Source organism: Schistocerca americana, chromosome 6 (genome assembly GCF_021461395.2).
Source record: "Schistocerca americana isolate TAMUIC-IGC-003095 chromosome 6, iqSchAmer2.1, whole genome shotgun sequence".
NCBI classification, from domain to species: Eukaryota; Metazoa; Arthropoda; class Insecta; order Orthoptera; family Acrididae; genus Schistocerca; species Schistocerca americana.
This window is the reverse complement of record NC_060124.1, coordinates 249,380,730-249,397,077: the sequence shown is the minus strand read 5'-3', so window position 1 is coordinate 249,397,077 and position 16,348 is coordinate 249,380,730. Positions and strand designations below refer to the sequence as shown.

General features: G+C 38.3%; 1 protein-coding gene across 1 annotated transcript in view; it reads left to right on the top strand.

Moving 5' to 3' along the window:
• The window catches only part of LOC124620075 (dynein axonemal heavy chain 1-like), an 804,068-nt gene that overhangs the window by 767,564 nt on the left and 20,156 nt on the right, over positions 1-16,348 (top strand). The window contains exons 52-53 of the mRNA XM_047146741.1: positions 10,384-10,610; positions 15,023-15,204. Coding sequence (XP_047002697.1) covers positions 10,384-10,610; positions 15,023-15,204 — 409 coding nt within the window. The remainder of the gene's footprint in view (positions 1-10,383; positions 10,611-15,022; positions 15,205-16,348) is intronic.

Below are 16,348 nucleotides of genomic sequence, written 5' to 3'. Positions count from 1 at the left end.
TAGACCATGGTCAGCTACAGTAGCAGATGATCATGACATTGTGCAACAGGCAAGAAGGTACCCATGTCAAACAGTCAGTGCAGTGGCGTCCACATTTAACAGGACAGCAAGGCACATAATCTCACATTCCACAGTGGCTTGTCAGCTGCATGGAAGTAATGTCTTAAGTTGTTGACCAGTACCTTGTGTTCATTTTGGTATCTGCACATCAGCAGCACCATTTGCATTGTTGCCAAGAGCATAAGGTCTGGATCAACGATGGGTGGCCCACTTGCTTTTCTGAGATGAAGGCAGAGTCAGTGTGAGTAGTTATTCTGGATGTATGCTGATATGGTGAAAGGTGGGAACATGTAATGCACCAGTAACATTATCGTATGTGATCAGGGTGTTCTGATGTTGGGAGGTGTAATCTTGCATGGGTGCACTTACCTCCAAATCTTTGAAAATGGTACACTAACTACCAAATGTTACTGTGACATTGTACTCCATACCCCTGTGTTTCTTTTCAGGGGTGCATTCAGTCCTGACTTTATTTTTATGGATTACCATGTGCAACCACATTGAACAGTACAAGTGGAGGAGCTCTTGGAATGAGAGGATATTCATTGAATGCACTGACCTGATAATCTTTTGTTGGCTTAAATCCCATTGAACGTATGTTGGGTGCATTAAGGAGACACATTGCAGCACATCTGCATACACCAACGACCATTCAGTAGTTATCACCTTTGCATTGGTGGAGGAGTGGAACACCCTACCATAAGAACATCTTACAAACCCTTTGGCCAGCATGGGAGCATGTCGCAGAACATGCATTGCCATACATGGTGTTAACACACCCTATTAAGAACCATGTCTCACCTTTCATAATGTCTAGGGAACCATCATAAATGACAGTGACTTCAGTGCAATTATTGTTTTTGAATCAGAGTGTCATTTTTCTTTATCTTATTGCATATGTCTTACAGGTACCTTCTTGTACTATAAAATATATTACAGCTGTTCTTTTCATATATGGTGTGATTTTCATTGCGCTATGTTACTTGACAGACACATAATGTGGAAGTTACTTCCATCCTTAAGTTTTACACAGAATTACTTTTTTCTGACCTTTAATTTACACTAATGGAGAAAAGCAAATAAAGGACATACAAAATCTTATACTGGTGCAAATAAAATATTTGTAAACATCATCATACTGGCAAAACAACTGTGATTTGGCATTTTATATGCACATTATAAAAATCCTAATCTTCAGTCAACACATAGCGTAAGTAATTGTTCTTGATAACATCATTACCTATTCTCATATTGTCAATGCAGAATAGTCAGATATGGTATATGGGTTTGAAGAAAAACTATTATTTTGCTCACATCCTTATTACATTGAGACAAATAGGTACGATGTTAAACAACTGATGCAACTCAGAAGAATAAAGATGGAAACTAGAGTCATGTATCTCATGACCCTATTTTCCAAAGCAAATAACTCACAAAGACTGTGAGTGTTTGACAAGATAATTAGTAATTTAAAACACACCATATGACAATTATATACAGACTACTAGTAAACCAAGCACATAAATTTTTCTAAATTAATTTTATTGTTATGGAGTGAACAGTTCCCAACATGTGTGGGAAAAGGCAATGTTTTATGTATTGTCTGCAAAGTGTGTATAAAAACTGAAAATCTAAAAATACATCCATAATCATGAATGCAACAAGCTTCATAATTACTATAAAAATTTCATAAACAAAATTCTACTATACTGGAAACCATTGACACAAAAACATCATGAACTATATTCTGGCAAATAGCTCATTGGAAAATAAAAGTCCTTTGACATATTCAACATCATCAAACTTTACAGTTAAATGAAAGATAACAATGACAGCAAAAGATATATTTGACAGATTGACTAGACAATTTAAGAAATGATGCAGCACAGGAAATGAAAATGGGGAACCTTGCCAGATGACTTGAAGGGGAAACAAAAAATGTGTAAGAAAATGAAATGCCTATAGCCATTCTTATGATCTTATTTATTGTGTAGCTACCAGTTTCAGCACTTCAGTATGCTATCTTCTCAGTTGATGCTAAAGAGGTTATCACGATCTATACATATGCTGCATCAGTGGCCAAGGTAACTGGTTTACACAGACTATCTGTAACTGTGATGTCAGCATCAACTGTTGGAGTTGGCAGCGCAACCTAAGGGCCGTGTTTATCCAGCAGGGTGACTGGTCCAACACATTCCAGTGGGTGCTGCTGGGTGTCCACATGGTGCATACCTACTAGCTGAGATTTTATATGGTGAGACACTGTCCCTCCCCGGTGATTAGTCTTTTCCAACCATCCCCCTGTGCCAACCTTTGGTTAATAGTGTTTGGTGTCACATTGCCAACCTTCATGTACACCCACCCCTCCCCTCATACCCTTCCTAAAATTTTTGAATCCAGCCACATGTGACCAAGTCATGCCGTGTGATGATACTGTCCATGCCGCACTACAGCCCCCATTCTTGGGCCCACATAGAGTTCTCCAATACATCCCCAACACATATGCTGTATAGTAAGCCAGTCATGGTCTCCATCAGCAATTGAAACCTGCCTGGCATCTCATCAACGAGCCCCCTGATACAGGCTCTACCATCACAGTGGCTTGCCGCCCTACTCCCAGCCCTCCCTCTCCTGTGACTTCGTCCCTTCCTTTCCAGACACTATTCCACATCTGCTGCTTTCACCAAAAGGATCTTAGCCTCACAGTTACAGACAATGAGCTAGTAGTCACAGGGGCCCACATGATTGCACGGTCTCCCCTGAGTCCCTGGTACATCATTTATATGTAGTTCTCACCTTACCTAATAATTTCAACTCTGCACACATATTTCACTGATGATCACACACACACACACACACACATATTTCCATGACTATCATCTCTATACCCTGCACCGCTGCACCGGACCACCCTTACCAGCCAGCCGGAGGGGGGGGGGGGGGCTATGTGGGAACATTAGCATTGCTGGTTAGAGGAAACGACTCCCAGTCTTATGTCTCTTGGTTGATGATAGCAGTTCATTTCATTCTGTGACATAAGTGTGTTATGTCATGTATCCTTGTATATATAGAGTTTCTATAAAATAAAGTATGTTGTGTAATCCGTAGCCGTGTGTTGTCTAACATACACTATCACTACATGCTGGAGTGCCACACAACTATTAGTTTTACTCAGTACTCAGTTTTTTATCCTCCGAGCTTTCTGATTTTCCAAACCAGTCTGGACACTTATTTTTAATTCACTAAATTCTGCCTATGAGAAATGCACAAACAAAAAAATCAAATCAGTACTTATCATTGTTACAAAATTTATTACAACTCTGTTACTTAACATTAATTTTACATGGTTTTCTCATTTGGCATTACATTCTAGCTTTCTGTTTATTAATAATGACTTGTCAATATTTTTAAAATCGAACCCTTTTTCTCATAATTTGTTATTTTTAGTTTAATTGTGGTATTTTATGAAATTTTCTTCTGTTGTTAAGCCCAAACATTTGCGAACATACATTGAAAATTATTTTACCAAGTTTTATTCATAATTACATTTGATTTTTACAAGAAGTGTTTGTTTTCATCGAAATATAATTAAACAAGCAGTACCTAACAATGTATCACATTTTGTTAGTGTACCCCTTTTAGTTATGTACAATGTCAAAATACGTATCCACATCTCAAATCAGAGTTATACATATTTTGTCATCATCATTAAACTCCTTCTGAACAGGCTTCAGGAGGCCCAGTGGTACTGACTGACCACCCTGTCATCCTCAGACAGTAGGCATCAGTGCTTGTAGATACGGAGGGGCACGTTGTCAGCACACCACTCTTCTGGTTGTTGTCAGTTTTCCTGACCTGAACAGCCACTTCTCACTCAAGTAGTTCTTCTATTGGGCTCACAAGGCCTAAGTGCACCTCGTTTGCCAACTGCGCTTGATAAACATGGATGGTCACCCATCCAAGTGCTAGCCAAGCCTGACAGCACTTAACTTTGGTGATCTAACGGGAACCGGTGCTACCACTGTGATTGGCATAATTATTATTTGACATAATACAGTTTCTTTGTATCACGTAATAAGTTTTATTCATGTATGGACAGATATCAAATAGTTTGTAATATGTCGGTATCAGTTCATTAGTTTGCTGTTTTGTCAGTTACAGCTCTTAGAGTCTAGTTGGACAAGTATGGGCAGGTAGTAGTGTGCTTTTGTTTGAAGCAAAGCATACCACTAACCAGTCACAGTGAGTGAACCGAAGAGACAAAATCACTTCATCAGTGGGACAGATAGTTGACTGTGGGCTTACAGTAGGCATAATGCACTCTATAGGACATACAGGATTTGTCACTAATTGTCCACTTGCTCGTAAGTGTTGTGTCTGTGGTAGGATAGGCACCCTGTATAGGGGAGACAGAACCATGGATAACTCTGAGTATTTTATCCATCCCCCAATTCAACACATTTGTTGTGCCATCTTCTTCCAAAACAGAACCTAAGCCAGGTAGGCTCACTTCACCTGTTTTAAAACCTGCTGTGTCAAAAATGGACTGATAACCTCACAGTTTAGTCCTTCAACCACCAACCAACCAATCAAACTAGCAACCAACCAGCTAACTATATGGTGCCAAGAGGAAGTAAACACAAAATGACAATGGCCTATTAATCATCCGTACTTCAGACATTTGCAAAATAATGGCACCCTTTACAGAAATGCCAGAAAGGAATGGGAAGGAAAACTAGGTGTACCTAATGTGCATGCTTAGAGCCTCATTCAAAATGTTGAAGAGGCTACTCTGGCAGTGGCTGAGGGAAAAGGGTGCAGCTAACTGCAGAATGCTGTGTGCAGTGGGACAAACAATTCCTGTTGTCTGGGCTCTGAGGTCATGCTTGAGTTATTTCAGCAGCTGCCAGACAAGGTTGAGTGTGCCAGGCCTGCTCACAAAGTTACAACAAAAACTGACAACCTACAGCAATGTCCACAGAACTGATTGTGGCCCTCTGGTTCTGAGTTGAGTGGAAGGACTGAACCAGAGACTTTGAAAATTCTGTGGCAAACTAGCCTGTGAGTTCATGGACTTCTGTCATAGGTCTGAGAGCTGTACCATCCCCCTAAATGGGACAGATGTACACTAATCATCAGAGATTATTACCCAGATGTGGGTTGCATGCAAGGGTTTCGTAGATTAGGGGCACTCCAGTCAGTCTGTAGGGGACCTGGATGTGCAGTATAAGGTCCAAAGAAATGACACTACAGGTAAGAGTATAAACTCATAGTGATTAACAACTGAAGCATTTGGAACAGTGTGTCAGACTTTGAGACCTATTTTAAAAAGGAGTGGAGGGCACACAATACAAGGTACAGAAAATGGTAAAACTCAAAATTGATAGCAGTGAGATTTTTGTTGAAAACTGATGCTTGTATAAAAAAGATTGACTAATGGGAAATGAAGATGTTGTATTTGTCACATCAGACAAGAAACTCAAATCCACCTAGCTAGAAACTGAAACTGTGTATGAGATTGTCTAGCCAAGACTCAGGCTCAAGGCTGGGCAATTACTTATAATTGGATCCTTCTGCTGAGCACTAGATGTACATCAGATATAACTGATTTATTTAGGGAAAACGTAAGTTCAGTAGTATGTAAGTTACACAATCATACTATACTCCTCGGAGGAGATTTAAGTCATCCATCAATCAACTAGGATGTTTGAAAGTTTTTTGTCAGTGGTGGGCATGACAAAGCATCCTGTCAAACATTACTAAATGCATTTTCTGAGAATTTGCTAGAACAGATTGTTCAGAAGCCCACTCATGATGTAAATATATTGGATCTAACAATAACAAATAGACTTAATCACTTTGAGAATGCCCATGTAAAAACTCATATTAGTTACCATAAGGCAGTTGTAGTGACAATGATTACCAAAGTACAAGAGGCAACTGAAGCAAGTAGAAAGGTTTAAAGAAGCAGTAATTTCATTTCTCAATGAGGAACTTGATACTCTTAGCTCAGGCCAGAAGGATGTACAGGAACTATGCCTCAAGTTTTAAAGAATGAGTGATAAAGCACTGGGTAGATACAAAGCTAGTCAAACAGTTCATGATGGGAGGGATCCATTATGAGAGGCAGTTACTATAAAGAAACACATTTGGCTGTACAGAGAATAATACTCCCGTAGCAGAATACTGTCAATTGATCTTTCACAAAACTTAAAGAAATTATTTTCATATTTGAAGGCTGTTAGTTGCACCAAGGTTAGTCACTTATGGATGAGACAGGAACTGAAATTGAGTATAGCAAAGCAAAATCATAAATGTTTAACTCCATTTTCAAATGTTCCTTCACAAAGGCCGGCCGGTGTGGCCAAGTGGTTAAAGGCGCTACAGTCTGGAACCGCGTGACCGCTACGGTCGCAGGTTCGAATCCTGCCTCGAGCATGGATGTGTGTGATGTCCTTAGGTTAGTTAGGTTTAAGTAGTTCTAAGTTCTAGGGGACTGATGACCTTAGAAGTTAAGTCCCATAGTGCTCAGAGCCATTTGAACCATTTGAACGGTCACAAAGGAAAACACAGTAGAGTTACCCCAATTTAACCCTTGTACCTCAGAAAAGCTAAGTGGAATGGGTATTAGTGTCAGTGGAATTGAGAAACAGCTGATATTTTTAGAAGTAAACATAGCTTGTTAGAAGTAAGCATAGCCCCAGGACTCAATGAAATCCCTGTCAGATTCTATACCAAATTTGTGGCTGAGTTATCCACTCTTTTACCTATAATCTATCATACATCCCTCAATCAAAAACCATTCCCTGTAGCTGGAAGAAACCACAGGTCACACCAGTCCACAAGAAGGGTAGCAGAAGTGATCAACAAAACTACTGTCCAATATTCTTGAGATTTATTTGTTTCAGAATCTTAGAGTGTGAGGTGTTTGAAGGAAACTTAAATGTGGAGGGTGGATGACATTGTACCACACTTTTGGAAAATAGGATCGTTAGGGTCCAGAACAGAATTATTAAGCCAGAAAAAAAATGTATCATGTAATGAGGCAGTAAAATTTGAGTATCATTTTAATACTTTTGTGTAATGTTTCTTCTGCCATTTTTGCTCTCTTAAGTTTACATTAGAGCACAGAACATAAAAACACTATTCTACACACAGACAATATCTTGTCATTTACATTTATCTCTGTCCAGTTAGTCATGAGATAATTATGTACATAGACTGGTGTCTGAGACAGCCATCTTGGGTATGAAAACCTCACATTGTATGTCTTAAATTGGTTTTTATATGGGGTCTCTGCTTTATGTGCTCTTGTCATACCTGGCTTTGACCCACTGGTTTTTGAAGTATGGATGTAGATGTAGATGGCATTACATGCCTACAACTAATAATGACATTCATTCTAATACAGATACCCTGTTTTTATGTATTTATTTTTAAATTATATTTGCTATTTTATTTTATATTTTTATGTTTTCCGTTTTACACTGTGGGGTACTCATTGCTACAGCTGATAAGAAGAAGAAAGTGAAAACACTTTCCCCTAAGTACACATTCGGTACACTGCAATTTATCCCTCACCCAGAATGAAAGTACACTACTTGCTATATGGCTGTCCAATTTGCAAGAATAGCCACACAGTCCTTTGCCTCCTTGACACTAAAGTTTGTCCTTTATATGAAGATTGCAGATCAAGATTATGTTGTATATAGCCATAAAATGTGTCTCTTGAAGGCAAATGCACATATAAGTGCCTTGTACACACAGTTTTAATATCCATTCATATGTGACTGACAGATGAGAACTATTTTAACATTTGAGTTTCTCCCTCACAGTCTACAGTCTGGTAGTCAAGTTGAAGAAATTGAGGGAGGGACAAAAGGAGCTGATGATTCATTCAAACATATTTTTAATTCTGTCATAAAATCTTCACCGTAAGACATGGATGGATCCTTGTGATGAGATGATTTCATGTCTAGCTTCTTCGGTTTACTGCTTTTAAGCTCAAAATTTTCCCTCTCTGTGGAGTTGGTGGGAAGGGTATACATGGAGTCATTTTATTCTGAAACTTTTTTCCAGAAATTAATACTTTCTGAGATATGGGTCTTTTTACTAGTATTGAGAGCTGCCAGTACTTAGTGGAGTTCGTTGTTGAGTCATTACTCAGTTCTTTTTCTTTTTGTTTGTCTCTGTAATTAGTCCCTAAACTTCTGAAATGATGTTTGCACAGCTTGAGAACTTATGGAATTCATAGCAGAGACTTCAAGTAGCTGTTGGCCTGTTATGCTCTGAAGCAGTATCTGAATCTGCTGACCCTGTAACTGAAGGACTTCAATCAAAGACAGCTCCAATGATAGTACTGGCGCAATAAACCAGAAACCTTACATGAAAATACACTGCCAACAAATTATTGAATTTCCATCAGAGTACAAAAATAGCCATTGAAATCAGTGCAGACCAAAAGCATCAGTTTAGAGAATTCACACATGTGCAACACTTGAACGAACTATGCAGAAAGACAACAAGTACTAAGAAACTTGTAGAACATGCATAGACTGAGAAAATCACAGAATGCAATGAACACTGATGCATGCATGGAATGTGATGAACACCACTGCATGCAGACTATAACAACATAAGAAGCAAGAAGATGCTGCCCCACAGAACAAACTAGTGCACAAGCAAAATCAAGCCAGTTGAAAACCACTTGAACAACCTTCAAAACCAAAATGCCCTGCCCCAGCAAAATAAACTAATACATGGTGAGAAACACTAAAACACACTTGAAGAATACAGAAACACAAAACCATTTGCCTCACTGCCATTGAAGATTATGGTGGATGAAAGGAGAGACGATGACATTAAAACACATAGTTAACACATGTGAGAAACAGACTCATCACCATTGGAGTATCCTGTTACTGAAGAGTGAGACCTGCTGAACAGAGACACACAGTATACAGTAACAACTGTTTATTACAAGAACCATACTAAATACAACTTCTGAGTATGATGTCTATAAAACTTGAGAGCAACATTGTCTTGAGGAGCAGGGAAGATTAATAACAACACAGTACTATGAGTCTGAGAGCTTGTAGGCAGTCCACAGATGAGCGGCAAAGTGCCTTAATGCCTCGACCCCATGGGGCAATGAGCTCATAGGCAAACTGTGTAATGCAGTCCCCTCAGTAGCCACTACTGGGACAGTAGTGGTGAATGTGGCTCACAACAGCACAACACCTTGGCAGCAGCTGGAGTGTCAGGCATGGTGGGGTCCATTGCAGAACTCATAGCAGAGACTTCAAGTGGCTGTGGGTCTGTTGAAGCCCAGAGTGTTACTGTCTTTCAAAATGTGGGTCACCAACCTAAGTAGATAACTATGGAAGGACACATCCATGGAGTCACGTGGAAATGTGACTGTGCAGATGTAAGTAGGACGCATGGCCTCAGCACTGTGTGCTGTGACTTACATACCACATAATGAAAAGGCTGTTGTCTCTGGATGCTGTGGTGTCTGCTGGTAGCTTGGCTGTACACAGTACCACGACTATTTATAAACAACCTCTGAGATGAGGCAGAGGCTGTTCCTGACCCCCTAAGCTTACTGTGAAGTATGGTGGCTGAATGTGGAGGGGCCCAGCCCTGCAAATACCATGCACAGCTTTTACTTTATTTATGAATGAAGTGGAATTCACATGTAGTGGGATATGATTACAATAATCGTGTAACACTGCCTGTGCTGGAAGAAAGCAGGTGTGGTGTATGCACAGGGTGGCAAAACCCTATTTTTGAGTCTCATATGACTGCACCTAACACAGTCATTTAAAGAGTAACAGATTAGTTAAGGAGGTCCATTTGTATGGGCTCCCCAGTCACCTAACCATAATATCTTTGATTTATGGCTATGAGCACATTTAAAGACATTGGTTTATTCTGCACCCTTCAGGAACATGCAAATGTTACAGAATTGTGTTTCCTATCCATGTGATTCAATCTGAAGGCTGTCAGGGATGTTCAGACAAGTTCGTAATTCTTTGAGAATGAGGGTTCAAGGATTATAAGAATGAGTGGTAACCCCATTGAGCAGCTGCTTTGGTGTTAACAGACAGATGGCTAGTGTAGGACAGAATGGTCCCATATCTCAACAATCATCTGTTTCCAGGCATAGGTTTAAAGGACTTCTTTGTATTTTTGACCAGAACTTCCTCTTGTAAGAATATCGAACTTTTTTTTTAAAAAAATCCTGTATTACATAACAAAAAACAAAAAAAATTAATTGTGTTTAGTTTTCAGATTATACTTACATTGCCTATTATTTTGCAGGTACCCAGTGCTGTATGAGGAATCGCTAAACACAGTATTAGTGCAGGAAGTCATTCGATTTAATCGTCTGCTGAAAGTAATCCATTCAAGTCTACAAGAACTGCTTCGAGCTCTGAAAGGCCTTGTTGTGATGTCTGAAGCACTAGAAAATATGGCCTACAGCCTCTATACAAATATAGTACCTTCTATGTGGTCCAGCAAGGCTTATCCCTCCCTCAAGCCTCTAGGTACTGTGATTTCTGATTGCTTTACCTACTGTACACTAATTTTTATTGTAGTGAGAATTTGGTTATAATATATCACCTTATCAACTGCTTGAAACTTCTAACAATACTAAAGATGAATAAAGATTCAGTTGTTAATCCTTTATGTCCCTGCAGAGTTTGATTGCTGTTTGTTTGCAAATAAGCACTCATGTACCAAATTTCCAATTAATTTTCTTATGGCACTCAGTCTCCAAACTGTAAAGAGGTCTACTTCAAACGACTTTTATCTTATGCAACTGTATAATGCTGCAGACTGTAGTTTGTAGTATGCAGAGCTCATTTTATGTTGGGACCCTTATTATTTTGTCTCAGCTACTTGTGTATGTTGTCCTTCTTTGTGATGTGCCTGTAAAATTTTTGGTAATAATATTATGTTTTACAGTACCTCCTAGAAAGCAATCAAAATTTTACATTCAAAGATATGTTACATTTTTAAAACATTCTTCACAATTCAGCATGTCATAGAGGATAACACCCACATTCCATGCTGCTAAGTGGGTAAAATATTCCAGAAGTAAAATAGTCCCCCATTCAGATCTCCGAGTGGAACTGTGCAGGGGGATGTTGTGATCAGGAGAAATGAAACTGGCATTCTATGAATCAGAGTGTGAAATATCAGATCCCTTAATTCGGCTGCTAGTTAGAAAATTTAAAAAGGGAAATGAATATGTTAAATGAATAAGTTAAAATTAGTGAAGTTAGGCGGCAGAAGGAACAGGACTTCTGGTCAAGTGCATGCAGGGTTATAAATACAAAATCAAATACGAATATGCAGGAGTAGGTTTAATAATGAATAAAAAAATAGGAATCCAGATAAGTTACTATGAACAGCAAAGTGAATGCGTTATTGTAGCCAAAATAGACACAAAGCCCACACCCACCAAAGTAGTACAAGTTTATATGCCAAATAGCTCTGCAGGTGAGAAGGAGATTAAGGAAGTGTATGACCAGATAAAAGAAATTATTCGGATGGTTAAGGGAGACAAAAATTTAATATTCATGGGGAACTGGAATTTAATGGTAGGAAAAGGAAGAGAAGGAAATGTAGTAGGGGAATAAGGACTGAGGGAAAGGAATGAAAGAAGAAGCCGTCTGGTAGAATTTTGCACAGAGCTGAATTTAATAAAAGCAAACGCTTCGTTAAAAAATCATGAGAGAAGGTTGTATAAGTGGAAGAGACACTAGAAGGTTTCAGATTGATTATGTAATGGTTAGGCAGAGATTTAGGAACCAAATTGTAGATTGTAAGACATTTCCAGGGGCAGATATGGACTCTGACTACAATGTATTGGTTGTGAACTACAGATTAAAACTGAAGAAACTGCAAAAAGGCAGGAATTTAAGGAGATGGGATGTGGATAAACTGAAAGAACCAGAGGTTGTAGAGAGTTTCCGAGGTAGCATTAGGGAATGACTGACAAGAACACAGGAAAGCAATACAACAGAAGAAGAATGGGTAGCTTTGAGAGATGAAATAGGCAGCAGAGGATCGAGTAGGTAAAAAGACAAAAGCTTGAAGAAATCCTCGGATAACACAGGAGATGTTGAATTTAATTGAGGAAAGGAGAGAATATAAAAATGCAATAAATGAAGCAGGCAGAACGGAATACAAATGTTTAAAAATGAGATCGACAGGAAGTGCAAAATGGCTAAGCAGGAATGACTAGAGGACAAATGTAAGAATGTAGGAGAATATATAACTAGGGGTAAGATAGGTACTGCCTACAGGAAAATTAAAGAGACCTTTGGGGAAAAGAGAACCACATGTATGAATGTCAAGAGCTCAGATGGAAAACTAGTCCTAAGCAAAGAAGGGAAAACAAAGATAGGAGGAGTATATAGACAGGCTATACAAGGGAGATGTACTTGTGGGCATTGTAATGGAAATGGATAAGGACGTAGAGGAAGATGAGAAGAGAGACATGATACTGTGTGAAGATTTGATAAAGCACTGAAAGACTTACGTTGAAACAAGGCCCCACGAGCAGACAAAATCCGTTAGAGCTACTGATAGATAGCCTTGGGAGAGTCAGCCATGACAAAACACTTCTATCTGGTGAGCAAGATGTGTGAGACAGGTAAAATACCCTCAGACTTCAAGAAGAATATAATAATTCCAATTCCAAAGAAAGCAGGTTCAGACAGGTGTGAAAATTACTGAACTATTGGTTTAATAAGTCATGGCTGCACAATACAAACATGGATTCAGTTCAGAAGAATGGAAAAACTGGTAGAAGCTGACCTTGGGGAAGATCAGTTTGGTTTCTGGAGGCAATACTTACCCTACAACTTCTCTTACAACATGGGTTAAGGAAAGGCAAACCTACATTTATAGCATCTGTAGACTTAGAGAACGATTAGATTAGATTAGATTAGATTAATACTTGTTCCATGGATCATGAATACGATATTTCGTAATGATGTGGAACGAGTCAAATTTTCCAATACATGATATAATTAAGTTAATTTAACAACATAATTAAGTTAATATAACAACTTTTTTAAAAAATTTTTGTTTGGTTTTTTCTTTTCTTTTTTTTCTTAATTTATATCTAAAAATTCCTCTATGGAGTAGAAGGAGTTGTCATTCAGAAATTCTTTTAATTTCTTCTTAAATACTTGTTGATTATCTGTCAGACTTTTGATACTATTTGTTAAGTGACCAAAGCCCTTAGTGGTAGTATAATTCACCCTTTTCTGTGCCAAAGTTAGATTTAATCTTGTGTAGTGAAGATCATCCTTTCTCCTAGTATTGTAGTTATGCACACTGCTATTATATTTGAATTGGGTTTGGTTGTTAATAACAAATTTCATAGGAGAGTATATATGCTGAGAAGCTACTGTGAATATCCCTAGATCCTTAAATAAATGTCTGCAGGATGATCTTGGGTGGACTCCAGCTATTATTCTGATTACACACTTTTGTGCAATAAATACTTTATTCCTCAGTGATGAATTGCCCCAAAAATGATGCCATATGAAAGCAATGAGTGAAAATAGGCGTAGTAAGCTAATTTACTAAGATGTTTATCACCAAAATTTGCAATGACCCTTATTGCATAAGTAGCTGAACTCAAATGTTTCAGCAGATCATCAATGTGTTTCTTCCAATTTAATCTCTCATCAATGGACACACCTAAAAATTTGGAATATTCTACCTTAGCTATATGCTTCTGATTAAGGTCTATATTTATTAATGGCATCATACCATTTACTGTACGGAACTGTATCTACTGTGTCTTATCAAAATTCAGTGAGAGTCTGTTTACAAGGAACCACTTAGTAATTTTCTGAAAGACAGTATTGACAATTTCATCAGTTAATTCTTGTTTGTCAGGTGTGATTACTATACTTGTATCATCAGCAAAGAGAACTAACTTTGCCTCTTCGTGAATATAGAATGGCAAGTCATTAATATATATTAAGAACAACAAAGGAACCAAGACCGACCCTTGTGGAACCCCATTCTTGATAGTTGCCCAGTTTGAGGAATGTGCTGATCTTTGCATATTATGAGAACTTTCTGCACTCTTCCAGTTAGGTATGAATTAAACCATTTGTGCACAGTCCCACTCATGCCACAATACCTGAGCTTGTCTAGCAGAATTTCATGATTTACACAATCAAAAGCCTTTGAGACATCACAAAAAATCCCAGTGGGTGGTGTTCGGTTATTCACATCATTCAACAATCCTCTGTCTCAAATGAAGTTGTTGCTGATGGAACATAGATCCTAAGCTTCCTTCACTAAACCACACACCAGAACAGATTATATAGATAGTCATTTCAAGTAGAAAATAAAGACTGGTGTATAATGCTACAAAAGACAACACACAGATTTTTTTGGAATCGCTTTTTGCTTTTCAATTTACAGCCTATCTCCAAAGCCTGTATTTAGAGCAATACAAGTCTAAAATTCCATTTTAGCCAATTGCGACACTATGTGGGTGGACAGAAATGAAATGCCTTCAAATTTTTTCTGTGAAACTTCCTGAAATACTTTAAATAAAACAAAACTGACCACTCATTGGGAGAAATGTGTGTGTCACCAGGGTGACTATCTTGTGAAATAAACACATAGAATGCTAATAATGTTTGTTTTATTTATAAAACTTCAAGAGTTTTCACATTAAAAATTTGGAGGCATTCCTTTTTGGGATGCCCTTGTATATACCAGTTTGCTATTGGGAAGCTCAATAACTTAGGAAACTTAAGTAATTTTGTAAAAGCATGTTCTTTCTGTTGTATTATTGTGCACCCTCTCTCATGTATAATGTATTAACTCAGTAACAGGACAGGAATTTGTTTTCTAAGGAAATCTGATATGCATTTTACCATTTACAAGAAAAAAATGACATTTCATTAAATTGCAGGTGCTTGGGTGCAGGATTTGATTGCCAGGATCAAGTTTCTTCAAGATTGGATTGATTCTGGTATACCTGCTTGTTTTTGGATTTCTGGCTTTTTCTTCCCACAAGCCTTCCTTACTGCAACATTACAGAACTATGCTAGAAAGTATGTAGTGTCCATAGATTCCATTGGTTTTGGATTTAAGGTAATAACAAAATTTTCATTAATTGATTAATAAGACTTACATATATCTATGAACATAATGTAATTGGAAAATGTAATTGGAAATACTTGTAGATCCAACCTCGGGGAAGATCAGTTTGGATTCCATAAAAATATTGGAAAACATGAGGCAATACTGACCCTATGGCTTATCTTAGGAGAAAGATTAAGGAAAGGCAAACCTACGTTTCTAGCATTTGTAGACTTAGAGAAAGCTTTTGACAATGTTGACTGGAATACTCTCTTTCAAATTCTGAAGGTGGCAGGGGTAAAATACAGGGAGTGAAAGGCTATTTACAATTTGTACAGAAACCAGATGGCGGTTATAAGAGTCGAGGGACATGAAAGGGAAGTGGTGGTTGGGAAGGGGGTGAGACAGGGTTGTAGCCTCTCCCCGATGTTATTCAATCTGTATATTGAGCAAGCAATAAAGGAAACAAAAGGAAAGTTTGGAGTAGGTATTAAAATCCATGGAGAAGAAATAAAAACTTTGAGGTTCGCCGATGACATTGTAATTCTGTCAGAGACAGCAAAGGACTTGCAAGAGCAGTTGAACAGAATGGATAGTGTCTTGAAGGGAGGATATAAGATGAACATCAACAAAAGCAATAAATCACGCAATAATGTAGATAGAGAGGTACAAATTGACACACATGCTTGGAATGACATGGGGTTTTATGAGAACCAAAAAAAAATACAAACGTTCAAAAAATGTCCGACAGATGGCACTTCATCTGATCAGAATAGCAATAATTAGCATAACAGAGTAAGACAAAGCAAAGATAATGTTCTTTACAGGAAATTCTCAATATGTCCACCATTATTCCTCAACAATAGCTGTAGTCGAGGAATAATGTTGTGAACAGCACTGTAAAGCATGTCCGGAGTTATGGTGAGGCATTGGCGTCGGATGTTGCCTTTCAGCATCCCTAGAGATGTCGGTCGATCACGATACACTTGCAACTTCAGGTAACCCTAAAGCCAGTAATCGCATGGGCTGAGGTCTGGGGACCTGGGAGGCCAAGCATGACGAAAGTGGTGGCTGAGTACACGATCATCACCAAACGATGCGCGCATGAGATCTTTCACGCGTCTAGCAATACTTGTTTTTTTTTTTTTTAATTCTA